Here is a 20940-nt window from a genome sequence, read left to right as displayed (position 1 = left end):
TTGGCGGCTCTGGCAGATCCAGTCTGGCTGACGGCTCTAGCGGCTCCTGTCTGGCTGACGGCTCTAGCGGCTCCTGTCTGGCGGATGGCTCTGTAGGCTCATGGCAGACGGGCGGCTTTGCAGGCTCATGGCAGACGGGCGGCTTTGCAGGCTCATGGCAGACGGATGGCTCAGACGGCGCTGGGGAGACGGATGGCTCAGATGGCGCTGGAGAGACGGATGGCTCAGATGGCGCTGGAGAGACGGATGGCTCAGATGGCGCTGGAGAGACGGATGGCTCAGATGGCGCTGGGGAGACGGATGGCTCAGATGGCGCTGGGGAGACGGATGGCTCAGATGGCGCTGGGGAGACGGATGGCTCTGTAGGGAGGAGAAGGAGAGACAGCCTGGTGCGTGGTCTAGGCACCGGCTGCGCTGGAGAGGAGGAAACAGCAGGAGAGAGAACCCGGAGAGACAGCCTGGTACGGGGGGCTGCCACCGGAGGACTGGTACATGGAGGTGGCACCGGATATACCGGACCGTGAAGGAGGACACGTGCTCTTGAGCACCGAGCCTCCCCAACCCTACCAGGTTGAATGAACCCCGTAGCCCTGCCAGTGCGGCGAGGTGGAATAGCCCGCACTGGGCTATGCAGGCGAACCGGGGACACCACCTGTAAGGCTGGTGCCATGTACACCGGCCCGAGGAGACGTACTGGAGACCAGCTACGTTGGGCCGGCTTCATGGCACCCGGCTCGATGCCCAACCTAGCCCTCCCAGTGCGGCAAGGTGGAATAGTCCGCACTGGGCTAAGCACGCGTACTGGGGACACCGTGCGCTTTACCGCATAACACGGTGTCTTACCAGTACGACGCCTTCTACCTCCACGGTAAGCACGGGGAGTTGGCTCGGGTATCCTACCCGGCTTTGCCACACTCCTCGTGTGCCCCCCCCCAAGAAATTTTTGGGTCTTACTCACGGGCTCCCAACCGCGTCGTCGCGCTGCCTCCTCATACCAGCGCTCCTGGGCTGTGGCTGCCCTCTTCTCCTCCTTAGGACGGCGATATTCCCCTGGTTGAGCCCAAGGTCCTCTACCGTCCAATATCTCCTCCCAAGTCCAGAAATCCTTATTGCTCCGTCGAGCATTCCCATACCGCTTGGTCTCTGTATTTAGGTGGGTGATTCTGTTACGGCTGACGCTTTCCTCATCCTCGGATGAGGTGAGGAGAGAAGGATCTTCTGACCAAAATGCGGAGTCAGGGAAATATGCCATCTTTATTTATTTACAACGATAACTGATGACACGAAAACAACCAAAACACTTTCAACAAACTACAAAATAAGAAAACGACGTACACGCGACCTGAACATAAACTTACATGGACAAACGTAAACTCACGAACAGGAACGGACATCGAAACGAACGAACAGCCAAACAGCTCCAAAAGTGAATACATCTAACATAACGAAGACATCACAGGAGACAATCACCCACAAACACACAGTGATAATGCCCTACCTAAATATGACTCTTGATTAGAGGAAAATGCAAACCACCTGCCTCTAATCAAGAGCCATACCAGGCAAACCGAAACCAACATAGAAACAGGTAACATAGACTGCCCACCCAAAACACATGCCCTGACCAAAAACACATAAAAACTAACATAAATAGGTCAGGACTGTTACAATAAGGCAGTTCAGAGTTGACAACTACAACTACAACTGCTACAAAATACACTGTATTCACAACTTTAATGTAAATTATGAAGACTGTACAGTTATTCAATTGTCTAGAACACAGATGTGCTCCATTGTAGAACAGCACTCTCCAATTAAATCCCTGGAATACATCTCTGTGGTCGAATTTTCTCCCTGAAGCAAAAAATGTGAGTTGTGAGTCAAGCTACAAAGGAATGCTTGATTGATGACTTCAGGTCTGTGATTAGGAACAGTATGACTCATCTAGAAAGGCTTGTCAGGGTCTTTGCTATCCTGGATCCTTGGGACGTCCCTACCCCATTGAAGTTGACATTTAAAATGGTTACGGTAAGGGTTAGGGTAAGGACATCCCAACTCCCAAGGATCCCGGATAGCACTAACCTGCTTGTCAGTCAGAGCTTATTATAGCTATTGTTGTGGTCTTCTGTCAGCTGGCAGTTATCCATTGGTGAATCATCTGTCTTAACTGTGAGGGAGAGATGGAGAGGCCAATCAGTGAGGCAGGGCAGTAGATATTAGCCAATAAAGTAATAACTCTAAAGACTGCATTATTTATAACCAGTGTACTTCAACCATACTTGAATAAATAAGACTTTTAGTAGCTAAATTCATTCAAGAGTGATAGAAGAGTGGGAGTTTTATGAATGCTGTAAAGGCTAACGGTATCTGGGCTGAAGGTTACACAAGCCATTTTTGTTTTGCCCTTGCAGAATGGTATAAATCTGATAAATGGATTTGATTATAATAGGACAAAAGCACAAAGGCCATATAATGAGGAGTCCTGACAATTGATAAAGAATACTTACTAGTTTCTGTTGGCTGCATCTCTGTGTCCTCCACAGTGGTCCCACCAGCCATCTGTTGGTTGGCTAAGGAGTAAAAATGAGGCATCACTTCATTCATTGTCACCTCAGTATGAGTACAGAATGCATGGTGCTCTGAAGTGAATCATTTACTCTCAGGTATTCTTCACGCTTGTCTTTTCTTACCAGCACTGACTTTCCTGATAGCTACTTTATTGAGGAAAATGTTACTTACTATGACTGTGATAGATATGTGGTTGTCTCACCTAGTGTAACAGAATAACTTTAGACCGTCCCCTCGCGAACCAGGGACCCTCTGCACACATCAACAACAGTCACCCACGAAGCGTCGTTACCCATCGCTCCACAAAAGCCGCAGCCCTTGCAGAGCAAGGGGAACCACTAATTCTAGGTTTCAGAGCAAGTGACGTAACCGATTGAAAGGCTATTAGCGCGTACCACCGCTAACTAGCTAGCCATTTCACATCCGTTACACTAGCTACCTTAAAATGAAGGCACTAACTGTGTCGCTGTGGATATATATTTAAGATAATGTTTGTCATTCTATTATTTATTGAAGGCGAGGCACCACACCCTATCTAACTTTTATTTTTCCTTAATCATATCACAATTAACTTTTACCAGTTGAATATACACACCAATATTATAATTTTTGTATTATAACTTTTCTGAAATATAGTATAAAAATATGCAAATGCAGTGACATCTCATTACATGAGATATCATCGCCAACAACCGGAAGGCCCTACAGAGGGACGGCCCAGCGCATCACTGGGGGGCGAGCTCCCAGCCTTCCAGGACGTACATGCCAGGCGGTGTCTGAGAAAGGCCTGAAATATTGCCAAAGACTCCAGCCATCCAAGACATGGACTGTTCTCCATACTCGATACCGGTGCATCAAGGCTCAGACAAACAGACTCGTAAACAGCTTCTGCCTCCTGCTTCTGGCTAACAACTACTGCTCTCTCTCTCCCACAGACTATCCAAACTGACTCTATGCCCATCCACAGGTCTCTACCCACTGAGACACAACATACGCTGATGCTAAATTTATTATTGATTACCATAAGTATTTATCTATTTATCCTGCTACTGGTCACTATTACTCCTGTTTACATGTATATATTAACACTAGTATACAGCATTACCATAATTATTTATATATTCCTGCAACCAGTCACTTTCCAGCCCTGTTTACATGTATATCCTACTACCAGTCACTTGTTATGTATAAACCTACCTCAACCAGTCCAGTACCCCTGCACATTAAATAAGGCACTGGCACTGGCCTGTATATGCAGCATTTGCATTCTCGTGTTTCTTTAACTCACATCATAGTTCTTGTGTGGTTTTTATTCATACTTTTATTTTTTATTCTATTTTCTATTATTATCAAGGTAAGAATTTCACTGTACTGTTTTACACCTGTTGTATTCTGTGCACATGGCAAATACACTTTTAAACTTGAAATATGCACATATTTGTATATACCGCAAATCTATTTTTCTGGAAACTGGATAAAGTCAGCCTTAATATTTGGGTTTCATTTTGTTAAGACACTCCAGGACCGGACTTCTGTAGAGCAGATTGTGTATATATACCTTTTCATATTTATTTCTGTAAAATACTAAAGATATGTACGTAAACTGCATTTTTGCGCATATTTCCAAAGAAAATATGATCTAGAATAAAAGTTAGAATACATCAACAATTTCCCCGATACAAGTCTGGGGAATATATCTAAAGATAACCACATAACATTTTAAGTCTGAGAACAATGTGTTGGCATGTGGGAAGAGTCTGACTTTCGGGAAATGGCAGTTAGACAAGGACACTGAATTTAGCCTAAAAATCGCCAAATGCCTATTTAGACCCAATCACAATCTCTTCAAAGTAAGTTACTACATATAGTCCAGTTTGTAACATTCTCTATGAAATGGGCTTTTAAATGGTGTATGAAATTAGGGATTTACAGTGCCTTCGGAAAGTATTCAGACCCCTTGACTTTTTCCACATTTTGTTATGTCACAGCCTTATTCTAAAATGAATTAAATAAAACAAATCCTCACCAATCTACACCCAATACCCCATAATGACATCACAATACCCCATAATGACATCACAATACCCCATAATGACATCACAATACCCCATAATTGTCAGGGTTGTGTGCGGAGAATTATCGGAGTCAAGCGCAGGACACAGGTGTTGAGCGAAACCACAGTGTTTTACTCAAAATTAATGGCAAAAATTCCACAAATGGAAATAATCACAAACACAACGTATAAACCACAACCACTAACGCACAAACAATCACGGACAAAACAGAAATGAAAGCCAGAGGGTTAAATAGGGAACATGATAGGGGAATTGAAACCAGGTGTGTATAATACAGACAAAACAAAACAAAACTGAAAAATGGATCGATGGTGACTAGAAAGCCGGTGACGTCTACTGCCGAACACCACCCGAACAAGGAGAAGGGCCGACTTCTGCGGAAGTCGTGACAGTACCCTCAATTTGACGCGCGGCTCCAGCAGCGCGACGACACCGGCCTCGGGGACGACCCGGAGGGCGAGGTGCAGGGCGATCCGGGTGGAGACGGTGAAACTCTTGTAACATGGATGGATCTAGAATGTCCTCCACTGGTACCCAGCATCTCTCCTCCGGACCGTACCCCTCCCACTCCACGAGGTACTGAACGCCCCTCGCCCGACGTCTAGAATCCATGATAGCCCTTACGATATACGCCGGGACCCCCTCGATGTCAAGAGGGGGCGGAGGAACCTCCCGCACCTCAGACTGCTGGAGCGGACCAGCCACCACCGGCCTGAGGTGAGACACATGGAACGAGGGATTAATACGGTAATCGGAGGGGAGTTGTAACCTATAACAAACCTCGTTCAGTCTCCTCAGGACTTTAAATGGCCCCACAAACCGCGGGCCCAGCTTCCGGCAGGGCAGGTGAAGGGGTAGGTTTCGGGTCGAGAGCCAGACCCGATCCCCCGGTGCATACACCGGGGCCTCACTGCGGTGGCGGTCGGCACTCGCCTTTTGTCTTCTGATGGCCCGTTGTAACCGCACATGGGCGTCGTTCCAAGTCTCCTCTGAGTGCCGAAACCATTCATCCACCGCAGGAGCCTCAATCTGGCTCTGATGCCATTGTGCCAGGACCGGCTGGTAACCTAGCACACACTGAAACGGTGATAGGTTGGTAGAGGAGTGGCGGAGGGAGTTTTGGGCCATCTCCGCCCAGGGGATGTAAACCGCCCACTCCCCCGGCCGGTCCTGGCAATAGGACCTCAGAAACCTACCAACATCCTGGTTGACTCTTTCCACCTGCCCGTTGCTCTCGGGGTGGAAACCTGAGGTAAGGCTGACCGAGATCCCCAGGCGTTCCATAGACGCCCTCCAGACTCTAGACGTAAATTGGGGACCCCGATCAGAAACTATATCCTCAGGCACCCCGTAGTGCCGGAATACGTGGGTGAACAGAGCCTCCGCAGTTTGTAGAGCCGTAGGGAGACCGGGCAAAGGAAGGAGACGGCAGGACTTAGAAAACCGATCCACAACGACCAGGATCGTGGTGTTACCCTGCGACGGGGGAAGATCCGTCACAAAATCCACCGATAGGTGTGACCACGGTCGTTGTGGAACAGGAAGGGGTTGTAATTTCCCTCTGGGCAGATGTCTAGGTGCCTTGCACTGTGCACATACCGAACAGGAGGAAACATAAACCCGCATGTCCTTAGCTAAAGTGGGCCACCAGTACTTCCCAGCAAGGCAGCGCACCGTCCGACCGATACCAGGATGACCAGAGGAGGGTGACGTATGAGCCCAACAGATCAAACGATCGCGGACATCAAACGGAACGTACATACTCCCAGCTGGACAGTCAGGTGGAATATACTCTGAACGTGACGCCCGTTCGATGTCCGCGTCCACCTCCCACACCACCGGTGCCACCAGGCGAGAGGCTGGAATTATGGGAGAGGGATCTGTGGACCGCTCCTCAGTATCATACAGCCGGGACAGTGCGTCTGCCTTAACGTTCTGGGAACCTGGTTTGTAGGAAAGGGTGAAATCAAAACGGGTAAAAAACATGGCCCACCTTGCCTGGCGAGGGTTCATTCTCCTCGCCGCCCGGATGTACTCCAGATTGCGGTGGTCAGTCCAAATGAGAAAAGGGTGTCTAGCCCCCTCAAGCCAATGTCTCCACGCTTTCAGGGCCATGACAACAGCCAGCAACTCCCGGTCCCCCACATCATAGTTTCGCTCCGCCGGGCTGAGCTTCTTCGAAAAGAATGCACAGGGGCGGAGTTTTGGTGGCGTACCCGAGCGCTGAGACAGCACAGCCCCTATCCCTGCCTCGGACGCGTCCACCTCAACTATGAATGCTAAGGAAGGATCAGGATGAGCCAGCACGGGAGCTGAGGTAAACAGAGCCTTCAGGTGACCAAACGCCCTGTCCGCCCCAGCTGTCCACTGCAGTCGCACCGGTCCTCCCTTCAGCAGTGAGGTAATGGGAGCCGCTACCTGACCAAAACCCCGGATAAATCTCCGGTAGTAGTTGGCAAACCCTAAAAACCGCTGCACTTCCTTTACCGTGGTTGGAGTCGGCCAATTACGCACGGCTGAAATGCGGTCATTCTCCATCTCTACCCCTGACGCTGAAAAGCGGTACCCTAGGAAGGAGATGGACTGTTGGAAGAACAGACATTTCTCAGCCTTGACGTACAGGTCATGCTCCAACAGTCGACCAAGCACCCTGCGCACTAGGGACACATGCTCGGCGCGTGTAGCGGAGTACATTAGAATGTCATCTATATACACCACTACACCCTGCCCGTGCAGGTCCCTGAAGATCTCATCCACAAAGGATTGGAAGACTGATGGAGCATTCATTAACCCATACGGCATGAAGAGGTACTCATAATGCCCAGAAGTGGTGCTAAATGCTGTCTTCCACTCATCTCCTCCCTTGATACGCACCAGGTTGTACGCGCTCCTGAGGTCCAATTTTGTGAAGAAGCGCGCCCCGTGTAATGACTCGGTCATACTGGCTATGAGTGGTAACGGGTAACTGTATTTTACCGTGATCTTATTTAATCCGCGATAATCAATACACGGGCGCAAACCTCAATCCTTCTTCTTCACAAAAAAGAAACTCGAGGAGACAGGTGAGATGGAAGGCCGAATATATCCCTGTCCCAGAGATTCGGTGACATATGTCTCCATAGCCACCGTCTCCTCCTGTGACAGAGGATATACGTGACTCCTGGGAAGTGTCGCGTCTACCAAGAGATCTATCGCACAATCCCCCAGTCGATGGGGTGGTAATTGAGTCGCCTTCTTCTTACAGAAGGCGAGTGCCAAATCGGCATATTCCGGGAGGAATGTGCATGGTGGAAACCTGGTTTGGACTTTCCACCGTAGTGGCACCTAAGGAAACACCTACACACCTCCCTGAACACTGACAGGACCATCCCTTGAGAGCCCTCTGTTGCCACGAAATAATCGGATCATGAGAGGCCAACCAGGGAAGACCCAATACAACAGGAAATGCAGGAGAGTCGATCAAGAAGAGACTAATTCTCTCCTCGTGATCCCCCTGCGTTCTCATAGCGATGGGCGCTGTGACCTCCCCAACCAGCCCCGACCCCAAAGGACGACTATCTAAGGCATGTACAGGGAAGGGAACATCAACAGGAATAATAGGGATCCCTAAGCTATGAGCCAAAGAGCGGTCAATAAAGTTCCCAGCTGCGCCTGAATCTACTAGCGCCTTATGCTGGGGATGTGGGGAACACTCAGGAAATTCTATAGGTAACCACATGTGTGCAACAGAAGGCTCTGGGTGAGTTATGTGCCTACTCACCTGAGACGACCCACCAGTGCTCCGCCTGCTACCTCGACTTCCAGGAGAAACACCCCAGCACCGGACAGCAGTGTGCCCTCTGCGTCCACAGTTGGTACATGGAGTGGGTCCCCCTCCGGTCTCCCTCCTAGCAGCCCCTCCCAACTCCATAGGGGTTGGATCCAAGGAGCTGGGTAATGGAATGGGCGGACCCCGATCTAGACGCCCGCGGGAGGCCAACAGGTTATCCAGCCGGATAGATAAATCTACCAGCTGGTCCAGGTTGAGAGTGGTGTCCCTGCAGGCTAGCTCCCTACGAACGTCCTCTCGTAGACTACACCTGTAATGATCGATCAGGGCCCGCTCATTCCATCCCGCACCAGCGGCCAGAGTACGGAAGTCCAGGGCGAATTCTTGAGCGCTCCTCATCCCCTGTCTTAGATGGAACAATCGCTCTCCCGCCGCTCTCCCTTCAGGTGGATGATAAAAACTGCCCGGAAGCGGTGAGAGAAGTCATCATAATTATCCAGGGTAGAACCTTCTCTTCCCCAGATGGCGTTGGTCCACTCCAGGGCTTTACCAGTCAGACAGGAGATGAGGGCGCCCACCCTCTCGGATCCCGAAGGGGACGGATGAACAGATGCCAGGTAGAGCTCCAGCTGTAGGAGGAACCGCTGGCACCCGGCTGCTGTTCCATCATACGCTCCTGGGAGCGAGAGCCGAATCCCACTGGGTCCGACCGGTGGAGGGATGGACGGTGGTGTAGGTAGAGGTGCGGGTGTTGGTGCTGGGGTCTGATTTACTGGGAGACCTCCTCTCTCCCATCTGTCCATAGTTTGCAGCACGCGATCCATGGCTGTTGAACCTGCTCCTCTACTGGTAGAGAAGGGCTGGCTGCGCCTGCTGACTCCATTTGAAGAGGTCCGTGATTCTGTCAGGGTTGTGTGCGGAGAATTATCGGAGTCAAGCGCAGGACACAGGTGTTGAGCGAAACCACAGTGTTTTACTCAAAATTAATGGCAAAAATTCCACAAATGGAAAAAATCACAAACACAACGTATAAACCACAACCACTAACGCACAAACAATCACGGACAAAACAGAAATGAAAGCCAGAGGGTTAAATAGGGAACATGATAGGGGAATTGAAACCAGGTGTGTATAATACAGACAAAACAAAACGAAACTGAAAAATGGATCGATGGTGACTAGAAAGCCGGTGACGTCGACCGCCGAACACCACCCGAACAAGGAGAAGGGCCGACTTCGGCGGAAGTCGTGACAATAATGACATCACAATACCCCATAATGACAAAGGGAAAACAGGTTTAAAAAACTGAAATATCTTATTTACATATTTATTCAGACCCTTTGCTACGAGACTCGAAATTGAGCTCAGGTGCATCCTGTTTCCAGTGATCATCCTTGAGATATTTTTACAACTTGATTGGAGTCCACCTGTGGTAAGTTCAATTGATTGGACATGATTTGGAAAGGCACACAGTGCATGTCAGAGCAAAAACCAAGCCATGAGGAATTGTCCGTAGAGCTCAGAGACAGGATTGTGTCGAGGCACAGATCTGGAGAAGGGTACCAAAAAATTTCTGCAGCATTGAAGGTCCCCAAGAACAAACACAGTGGCCTCCATCATTCTTAGATGGAAGAAGGTTAGAACCACCAAGACTCTTCCTTGAGCTGGCTGCCCGGCCAAACTGAGCAATCAGGGGAGAAGGGCCTTGGTCAGGGAGGTGACCAAGAACCCGATGGTCACTCTGACAGAGCTCCAGAGTTCCACTGTGGAGATGGGAGAACCTTCCAGAAAGACAACGATCTCTGAAGTACTCCACCAATCAGGCCTTTATGGTAGAGTGGCCAGATGGAAGACACTCCTCAGTAAAAAGCACATACCAGCCCACTTGGAGTTTGCCAAAAGGCACCTAAAGAACTCTCAGACCATGAGAAACAAGATTGTCTGGTCTGATGAAAACAAGATTGAACTCTTTGGCCTGAATGCCAAGCGTCACGCCTGCAGGAAACTTGGCACCATCTCTACGGTGAAGCATTTAGGTGGCAGCATCATGCTGTGGAAATGTTTTTCAGCGGCAGGAACTGGGTCAGGGACTAGTCAGGATCGAGGTAATGATGAACGGAGCAAAGTACAGAGAGATCCTTGATGAAAATCTGCTCCAGAGCACTCAGGACCTTAGACTGGGGTGAAGGTTCACCTTCCAACAGGACAACGACCCTAAGCTGACAGCCAGAGCCCAGACTTGTCTCTGAATGTCATTGAGTGGCCTAGCCAGAGCCCGGACTTGAACCCGATCGAACATTTCTAGAGAGACCTGAAAATAGCTGTGCAGCAACGTTCCCCATCCAACCAAACAGAGGTTTAGAGGATCTGCAGAGAAGAATGGAAGAAACTCCCCAAATACAGGTGTGCCAAGCTTGTAGCGTGATACCCAAGAATACTCGAGGCTGTAATCGCTGCCAAAGGTGCAAAGTACTCTGTAAATGTTTCATTTGTTGTTCTTTTATAAATTAGCAAATATGTATAAAAACCTGTTTTTGCTTTGTCATAATGGGGTATTGTGTGTAAATTGATGAGGATTTTAAAAAATTGAATTCATTCTAGAATAAGGCTGTAACGTAACAAGATGTGGAAAAAGTCTGAATACTTTCCGAAAGCACTGTATGTCTATTTGAATGTAGTTACAAATCCTGACATTTTGATGACGGTAGTATGAAAAAACAAATTTTAAAAAAGTTAAAAATATATATTTTTATGTTTACTTTTTGAAAATGCTAGTATTAAAGGACCAAAATACTAAAAAATCTCAAAATACAGAGGTAGATGCAAAACTATTTCAGCCTGTGTTGCCTCACCTCAACTATTTTACATGTGATAAGGCCACACAAAGGGCCAGATATTATTACAGATACCTGTGATAATCTGAAGTACCCAAAAGGGTCACTAGATGTCTTGTGATAGATTACATAAAATCCTTGAATGGTACCAAAATTCTGGTAATTTACTGGTAAACGTCGAAAGTTTCTAGTAACTAGCAACCCTAGTTCTGTCTTTATCCTTTTACTGCGGTGGGCTAAATCAGGGTCACACAGTGTTAACTTGGTCTTAAACAAATCTACTTTGAAACAACACATGGTTATGGGCAAAAAAAGAGGACCCCTGTACCATGTCAGATATAGAGTTGAAATGTATGACATTTTGAGTTTGCATCCCAAAATTTCACTTTATATACATAGCAGAAGACTGAAATATAACAAAACCGATTGACATGGAAATAGTGTTGATTAATAGTAAATTATGAAAAATATTAATAACGTTCTACCCATGAGGCCACTAGAGGGCGATTTGGTAATTTGACTGCAAGAAGGCTACACTTACCTTGTAGTTTTCTATACAGTAGTAGTGCTGTTATTACTGCTGCAACCACCACTGCAACTACTACAACAATCACCAACATTTGGAAGTGACTTCCCCCTGTACGCTCAGCCTGGTCTGTAGTCTTTGGCATCTTTTCTAGATGGTTGGACAAGGTAAACATGTGAAAAATGCAGGATTATGAAATTATGTGAACACCTATCTTCAATAACCTTGTGTGTATAATAAGCTCATACTGTATACTATAAAAAAAATAGTACAGTATAGTTATTTAAGATGAAGGATTAATGTTTATGCACCTGTCACTGGTAACTGGGATCTTGACCTGATGTTGACCTGGGTTTGGACCACGTGTCTGCTCTGGAAGCCTGTGAATGTACAGGTGTATGTTCCTGTTTGTTCCCGACTCTCTGGGTTGTGAAGAAGGAGGGATCCATCTCCCGCCAGAACCTGGTCCTGCTCCAGTCCAGCACGGCCCTCCCAGAGGTTGGAGGTCCGTCTGGTTCTGCTGTCGTAGCTGAGGATGACTGTGGGGTCATTGGTTCTGCTGAATGTCCAGGTGAGGGAGAAGTTCTGGAGGTTCTGTGGAGCAATGCAGGGTATGGACAGCTCTTGACCCGCCTCTCCAATCAACCCTGGTGATTAAATACTTTTATGGACTGTGAGCCATAAATATGTCTAAATATCACTGTCCTTTTGGGGCCTTACCGTTGTAGTCACTCTCTTAAACTCCAGAGGGCAGTGTGTGACACTGAATTCAATCTAACCAAGTCTGACTGGGTGTTGAGAGCTCCCGCATATAAATTTGTCAAAAAAAATGTTGTGGATTTTTCTCTGGCTCTGCACTTAGTCATCATAACAGTCACTCACAGCAGTTTGTCACTGTTTTTATAAGAATTACTCAACTATAGACTATGCATCTGCAAAATGAGAGAGAGAGAGAGAGAGAGAGAGAGAGAGAGAGAGAGAGAGAGAGAGAGAGAGAGAGAGAGAGAGAGAGAGAGAGAGAGAGAGAGAGAGAGAGAGAGAGAGAGAGAGAGAGAGAGAGAGAGAGAGAGAGAGAGAGAGAGAGAGAGAGAGAGAGAGAGATTAAATGCTGGTTATGACGTACCTCTTTCTTGCAGTGAGCTCCTCCATGACTGTGATCCATATGTGGAGTTAACGGTGCAGATGTAGGTGAGGGTATTTTCAAACATTCTCAGCGTGCTCTGAAAGGAGTAGAGGCCTTCAGCGTTGGGTCCCATATGGGTGATGGGTCTCAGGTTGTCTTTCGGGGGCAGAGTGGACCACTGCACACGGGGAGCGGGAAAGATGTCCTTGGACAGGCACTGAATCTCTCTGTTCATACTCTTCTCCATAGTAACCATCTTGATGGGAGCTGAAATAACAAAAAGAGATAGCCAGGATTATAGAGTAACAACCTTGAGTGGTTTCACTACAAACTGAATTTGAGAGCAAAAACCCTTTAAAATGTTTATGTACAGCAAGGTCACAAAACCAATAACAAGAGCAAATTCTCTACTCTTGGCTTGATATCAATTTAGCCATTTGGCTCTAGGTCTAACAGCTCAAATACAGCTGCAGCTGGTTGATTCACATCTTTTAACCTTCATGACACAGAGGGCATTTCACCACAAGCTACAGTGAAAGCATTTGACATGTGAAGTGGATACTCAGCTACATAATCTAGCCTCGATACAAGCCGCAGCGAGACTACTAACCCTCCACTTTCATGATGACAAAGGACTCCTGTTGTCCCAGAGTGCTGTTGACCAGACACCTGTAGCGGCCTCGGTCCTTGATGCCACACTGGCTGAGGTGTAGCGAGGCGATGCCCCGGGAGAGCTGGTCCTGGAGCAGGTACGTCCTGGTACGGTGGTCCTGGGGAGGCTGGTCCCCACCCTGCTGGGATTGGCTGAGGAGGAGCACTTTGTGGAGGTACCAGCGGATGATCTCATTCCCACTGGGTTTGAAATTGCAGGGCAGCACACAGTCTTCAGAGAATATGCATGTCACGTGGGCATCTAGGGTAAAAGTAGAGAGATGACAGTTTGGGAAATGTCACCTTTTTTTCTCAATATCTTTCTCTTTCCACCTACACACGTTAGAAATAATGTGCAGTACGTACTTTCTATGTCAATATAACTCATATGAAGTGTCCTGCATTAAACACATCAGTCAACCTTTCTCCCCCTCTTTCCATCTTGCTATAGGTTGCGTTTGTCCACAACTCTGACGCATTTCCTACGTTTTGTCTTACCCAACCCCAACATTTTAACCCCCGCACGCTACAGAGTGAGGTCCAGCACCATATGGTTATGGTGCATTCCTAAAGCCAAACATGATAGGCCATACATTACAATTGTTGAGTTAAATGCAGGGTTTGACTGGATAAGTATTAGATAATACCCTTGAAACTGGTAATCACACAGCCTATTCTCAACATGTGGCTTTTTCAGTCATTTGTTGTGCACAAAATGTGGTTACACAACAATATGTTGCACTGTAAATGGGTAAAGGTGACATCCATGTTGACAAGGGAATATATGGGCTTTTTACTATCAAAATAACAACGATAGCGTCAGTGAAGTCCTTCATAGACAGGGCACCAACTCAGAGTCAAATATAGTGCATGACAGGCCCATGCAGAGATAGGGCTCTAGGAGTACCTGAGCACCTGCACTTTTGCCCTCCTATGAGAGAAGTGCACTTTCAGATTGGTAGCATGTTTTTATCATTACATTTTTATTTTACTTTTTGACAATTTCTCTCCTGTTCTGTGAAGACTTGCCCATCCAACTAGCTAATAACATTTTGGGGGTGAAATCCCCCCTCCCACATGCGAGCAGAAGCTGTGAGCAGAAGCTCGGTGAGCAGAAGCTGCGAGCAGAAGCTGCGAAGCTGCGAGCAGAGCAGAAGCTACCGCAGTAGTATGAGTAGTGGCACACTGGCTACTTTTTGAGTTGTATGTCGTCTCTCACTTCCAGGGGCAGGGAAGAGTTCAATTGGACTGTTTTTAAGTAGGCCTACAAAGCAGATGTTAGCAGCAGGACAAACTCCAATCACAGGTAAAGAGTAGTTAAATTGTTACAACAGCATATCAAACAGCTAGCTAGCTAACTAGTTATCTGGTTGATATCAACTACATTCACTATGATCAGCTGATAGACCATATATTTGCCCTCTCTGTAAGCAGTAGCCTAGGCTAGTAGAGAATTATGAATATAAGGTATTTGGGTAATATATATCTATATATATAAAGGTCTGCGTGTGAAGAGTCAGAGATGTCCCAGTGAGACTGTGAGCCTCTCCTCAGTAGACTTCTTTCATATTCTCTGCAACATCCCAAACAGGAGAGCACAGGAGGTTGGTGACACCCTAATTGGGCAGAATGGGCTTGTAGCAATGACTGGAGCGGAATTAGTGGAATGGTAACAAATACATCAAACACATTGTTTCCAGATATTTGATGCCATTCCATTTCCTTCGTTCCGGCCATTATTATAAGCCGTTCTCCCCTCAGCAGCCTCCTGTGCAGGAGAGACAGTTGACCTGGGTCCCAGTTAGGTCTTGCCAGTCTAAACACTGGACAGGACAGCGGGACCCGGTCTCCGTAGTCTTCCAGACAGAACAAACAGAGCTGTGTGGAGGGCCAGCCGTTACAGACGCCGTGGGCCACTGGATTCCTCAGAGAGAACACATCTGGACCACATATTTCCACATGCAAAGCAAGGGAGGCTCAGCATTGGCTTGGATGTTTTCACATCATAAATCCTCAGAGACTTCAAAGGCAAGTTAGAGGGACAGTACACTGACAATATGTAACTTATGTTGTATAGGAATTGTTGTTTATATTCACAAAACTGCTGGCAAACCATCATCTCTTAACCATTGCGTTACACTGGATTTGTCTTGTGGAAAACCTCCTTCCTTTAGGGTGGCAAGGAGACAGTCCAACCACAAAAAAATTGTTATTTTTCAGATGCCTGTCTAGTTTTTCCAAGAGGAAATACGGTTTGTAAAATGAACACAAAATGCAAAAAGCTCCTGTTCCATGAACAAATAGACAGACATGTATTTTAAGATGAGATGAGAAGTAAGTATTCAAAAGACATACAGTACTCAGATTATTTGTTTCCTCACTCAGAGGGTCAGCATAGTCACATTAAAGACATCCAATGCCCTGCCTTGACCCTCTCCTGACAATTCATGCACTACTACCTTTCAAAGAGGCGAGAGAGATCTTATCCTTACCTGGGATCTTACACTTTGCCAAGGTGAGAATCCACAGCAACCTCAAGCAAGCTTGAACAAGTGCCTTTACCATTCTCATTCATTCACACGTACGGTTGTTGTTGACTCACGTCCTGATTCCAACGTGTGGCGATCTTAAAGCACCTAGCAGCTCTTCTGAATCTCAGTTGGTACGGTGCCTTGGTCTTTCTTTGATCTCATATTTCAGCCTCAAGGATGGTATGGATCGAAAGCTTTTTGCTGCCAGTTTAAAGGATCCAGGTGGACTATATCTTTGTAAACCCAAATGAGAGTTAATGAGTCTGAAACCCACCTGGAACCACTTGTGTCAGAGGAGAGAAGCTATTTCCCTGTTCATATCCCTGTCAGAGGAACCACTCGTGTCAGAGGAGAGAAGCTGTTTCCCTTTTAGAGCAACCAGCTCCTCTCACAGTGAGAAGAGAGGGAGTGTGAGAGGAAGAGAGAGAGAAGGAGGGAGCAGCAGGGCAGAAAGGTTAGTCTGAAATACATGCCCCTCTACAGAGACCTCGAGGCACAGTGGAATTATTGGTTACGTTGCCAAGTAACACGTTACACAACGTATCTTTCCATTTTACCTACCTGTCAATCCTCCCCACCCCTTCTCCACCCCTCAAGCTCCGTGTCAAACCTCCCCACCCCTTCTCCACCCCTCACGCTCCGTGTCAAACCTCCCCACCCCTTCTCCACCCCTCACGCTCCGTGTCAAACCTCCCCACCCCTTCTCCACCCCTCACAATCAGTGTCAAACCTCCCCACCCCTTCTCCACCCCTCACGCTCTGTGTCAAACCTCCCCACCCCTTCTCCACCCCTCACAATCAGTGTCAAACCTCCCCACCCCTTCTCCACCCCTCACGCTCTGTGTCAAACCTCCCCACCCCTTCTCCACCCCTCACAATCAGTGTCAAACCTCCCCACCCCTTCTCCACCCCTCACGCTCCATGTCAAACCTCCCCCACCCCCTCTCCACCCTCACGCTCAGTGTCAAACCTCCCCACCCCTTCTCCACCTCTCACGCTCCTGTGTCAAACCTCCCCACCCCTTCTTCACCCCTCACGCTCTGTGTCAAACCTCCCCACCCCTTCTTCACACGCTCCGTGTCAAACTCACCACCCCTTCTCCACCCCTCACGCTCTGTGTCAAACCTCCCCACCGCTTCTCACCCTTACACTCAGTGTCAAACCTCCTCACCCCTTCTCCACCCCTCCCACTCAGTGTCTCATAGAATCGCTTGTCATCTGAATGATTTCTTTCCCTCTCACTCTGTATGTCACCATATTTCCTACTTCTCACACTATTTCACCTTCACTCTTTTCTGAGTAATAATTGCACTCACACTTCTCCTTTTTATATTGTAGTTTCCACTGAAACAGTATCTTTTCTTGCATCTTGTATGTGAAAGGCAGCTGGGTCATTCCACCAATTCGGTGCCTTTTGAGAAGTATAACTAGGTTAAAAAAGGTTGATTTCATCTCATTTTAACATTCTGTCTTAAAGAGCACATGTTCAACTTAAGAGGTAAAAAAATATATAATCTATTAAGTGCCAAATAAAGTAACAGGGTTGATCATAACAGGGTTCATGATTTAATCTTCAATCAGCCATAAATCCCCTGATGACATTGGGAATGGAAGCTTGTTAAACATGTGTGTGTGTGTGTGTGTGTGTGTGTGTGTGTGTGTGTGTGTGTGTGTGTGTGTGTGTGTGTGTGTGTGTGCGTGCGTGCGTGCGTGCGTGCGTGCGTGCGTGCGTGCGTGCGTGCGTGCGTGCGTGCGTGCGTGCGTGCGTGTATTTGAGAGTGTGCCTATACACTTTGTGCAACTATTCAAGCAGTTGTTCCATTAACCTGCACACCACCCAGGCCAAGCTCCTGCTGTCTGCTTCATGACACATTACTCCAGGGCTAGGTATTAGATTCAGCCACAGGCCGATTTTTGTAGGAGCCGATGGTCGGGCGGCTGGAAAATAATTATAATCTTTTGTATACTGCAAATTGACCACAATTAAAACCAAAAATATATTTTATTTGAAATTACAATAATTTCACACCTTGATTACATTGAAAAACGATCACATATACACTACTATTCCAAACTTTGGGGTCATTTAGAAATGTCCTTGTTTTTTATCCGCAACCATCACTCCTGTGTTCCAATGGCACGTTGTGTTATCTAATCCAAGTTTATCATTTTAAAAGGCTAATTGATCATTACAAAACCCTTTTTCAATTATGTTAGCACAGCTGAGAACTGTTGTTCTGAAGCAATAAAACTGGCCTTCTTTAGACTAGTTGAGTATCTGGAGCATCAGCATTTGTGGGGTCGATTACATGCTCACAATGTCCAGAAACAAAAAATGTTCTTCTGAAACTCGTCAGTCTATTCTTGTTCTGAGAAATTAAGGCTATTCCATGCGAGAAATTGCCCTTCACAGAACAGCTCAATTGCCCTTCACAGAACAGCTGAAACTGGCCCTAACCAGAATAGAAAGAGGAGTGGGAGGCCCCGGTGCACAATTGAGCAAGAGGACAAGCACATTAGTGTCTAGTTTTGAAAACAGACATCTCACAAGTCCTCAACTGGCAGCTTCATTAAATAGTACCCGCAAAACACCGGTCTCAACGTCAACAGTAAAGAGGCGACTCCGGGATGCTGGCCTTCTAGGCAGAGTTGCAAAGAAAAAGCCATATCTCTGTCCAGTGTCTGTGTTCTTTTGCCCATCTTAATATTTTATTTGTATTGGCCAGTCTGAGATATGGCTTTTTCTTTGCAACTCTGCCTAGAAGGCCAGCATCCCGGAGTCGCCTCTTCACTTCACCAGTTTTATTGTTTCTTTAATCAGAACATTTCTGATCAATTTGATGTTATTTTAATGGACTTTTATTTTTATTCTCAAAACAAGGACATTTCTAAGTGACCCCAAACTTTTGAACGGTAGTGTGTGTCTCTTTTTTAATTTGTGGGAATACTTGGGAACAGTTAAACTCTTTTTAGCAGAATTCCTGGTGAATTTAGAGTCTTTTTTGACTAAAAACTAAAAACTTTAGGGGGACAATAATATATATGGTGGACACTTAATCGGCTCTTACTATATTGCCTGTTGCCAACCCCTGCATTACTCCATTAAGCCAGGCCACAGTAATTGAGTTCACAGACCAATCAACCATACAACGTGTGCCATAAAACTAAGTGTGTCTGGCCATTGTTTACCATGTGAAAAGGGCTGCTGGCGTCTAACCCCTCTCCCAAATTGTAAATCCATCCATGTGAAATCACATCACATAAGGCAAAGTGAAAAAAATATATTATTTCTTTACATTAAAATATATGTCAGTCAAAAGTTTGGACACACCTACTCATTCAAGGGAAGTTTTTCAATGGATAACATTAGGTGGAAAGTTCATTGTAATAGCCTACACATTCTTGCCTTGGAAAGCAGCACTTACATGTGTGTTGTTTGTCTTTGTGTTGTGTGTCTTTGTGTGGTGTGTCTTTGTGTGGTGTGTGTCCCTGTTGGTTGGAAATGGGTGATGGTCGTCGAGATTGTCTCCCTAGCATCTTCGGGGCGTTTTGCAATTCGTAAGCTCGTCTTATAAATCATTAGCACGTTTTATATTAATTCATGCACACGTTTTACAAATTCATGAGCACATATTTGTGAGCCTGTTTAAAAACAATCTCAGTCAATGTAATTTCCAGTGCGCCGTAGAGTCCTGCAGTGTCAACAGTTTTGGTACTATACAGTACAAGTCAAAAGTTTGGGCACACCTACTCATTCAAGGGTTTTTCTTTATTTGACTATTTTCTACATTGTAGAATAATAGTGAAGAAATCAAAACGAGGAAAAAACACATATGAAATCATGTAGTAACCAAAAAAGTGTTAAACAAATCAAAATATATTTTATATTTGAGATTCTTCAAAATAGCCCCCATTTGCCTTGATGACAGCTTTGCACACGCTTGGAATTCTCTCAACTAGCTTCATGAGGTAGTCACCTGAAATGCATTTTAATTAACAGGTGTGCCTTGTTAAAAGTTAATTTGTGGAATTTCTATCCTTCTTAATGCGCTTGAACCAATCAGTTGTGTTGTGATAAGGTAGGGGGTATACAGAAGATATCCCTATTTCGTAAGTCCATTTTATGGCAAGAACAGCTCAAATAAGCAGCTCAAATAAGCAAAGAGAAATGACAGTCCATTATTACTTTAAGACATGAAGGTCAGTCAATCCTGAAAATTTCAAGAACTTTTAAAGTTTCTTCAAGTGCAGTCGCAAAAACCATCAAGCGCTATGATGAAACTGGCTCTCATGAGGACCGCCACAGCAAAGGAAGACCCAGAGTTACCTCTGGGTCTGCAAATCATAAATTCAGTAGAGTTACCAGCCTCAGAAATTAAAGCCCAAATAAATGCTTCACAGAGTTCAAGTAACAGACACACCTCAACATCAACTGTTCAGAGGAGACTGCGTGAATCAGGCCTTCATAGTCGAATTGCTGCAAGGAAACCACTACTAAAGGACACCAATAAGAATAAGAGACTTGCTTGGGCCAAGAAACACGAGCAATGGTTCATTAGACAGGTGGAAATCCAATTTTGAGTCGAATTATGAGATTTTTGCTTCCGACCGCCGTGTCTTTGTGAGACGCAGAGTAGGTGAACGGATGATCTCCGCATGTGTGGTTCCTACTGTGATGCATGGAGGAGGAGGTGTGATTGTGTGGGGGTGCTTTGCTGGTGACACTGTCAACGATTTATTTAGAATTCAAGGCACACTTAAACATACGCCATCCTATCTGGTTTGCGCTTAGTAGGACTGTCATTTATTTTTCAACAGAACAATGACCCAACACACCTCCAGGCTGTGTATCGGCTATTTGA

At 46.4% G+C, this 20940-nt stretch overlaps 1 protein-coding gene across 2 annotated transcripts; it reads right to left on the bottom strand.

Moving 5' to 3' along the window:
• Positions 1–1235: 1235 nt before the first annotated feature.
• Positions 1236–16543, bottom strand: LOC139551795 (CD276 antigen homolog). 2 transcript variants are annotated; one of them, XM_071363136.1, is made up of 8 exons: positions 16040–16543; positions 13507–13809; positions 12897–13163; positions 12085–12420; positions 11789–11923; positions 2508–2570; positions 2083–2167; positions 1236–1854 (listed from the first exon to the last, which is right to left on the bottom strand). In XM_071363136.1, exons 1-7 carry the CDS (start codon positions 16116–16118, stop codon positions 2094–2096), a joined length of 1257 nt encoding a protein of 418 aa, XP_071219237.1. In that variant the 5' UTR covers positions 16119–16543; the 3' UTR covers positions 1236–1854; positions 2083–2093. The 2 variants fall into 2 exon arrangements, with proteins under 2 accessions (XP_071219237.1, XP_071219235.1); XM_071363134.1 differs by having other exon boundaries at positions 1236–2167; positions 16040–16539.
• Positions 16544–20940: the final 4397 nt, after the last annotated feature.

This window comes from Salvelinus alpinus, chromosome 24, assembly GCF_045679555.1.
Source record: "Salvelinus alpinus chromosome 24, SLU_Salpinus.1, whole genome shotgun sequence".
Classification (NCBI taxonomy): Eukaryota; Metazoa; Chordata; class Actinopteri; order Salmoniformes; family Salmonidae; genus Salvelinus; species Salvelinus alpinus.
Note: the sequence above shows the minus strand (reverse complement) of the source record. Positions and strands in the feature narration are given on the sequence as shown.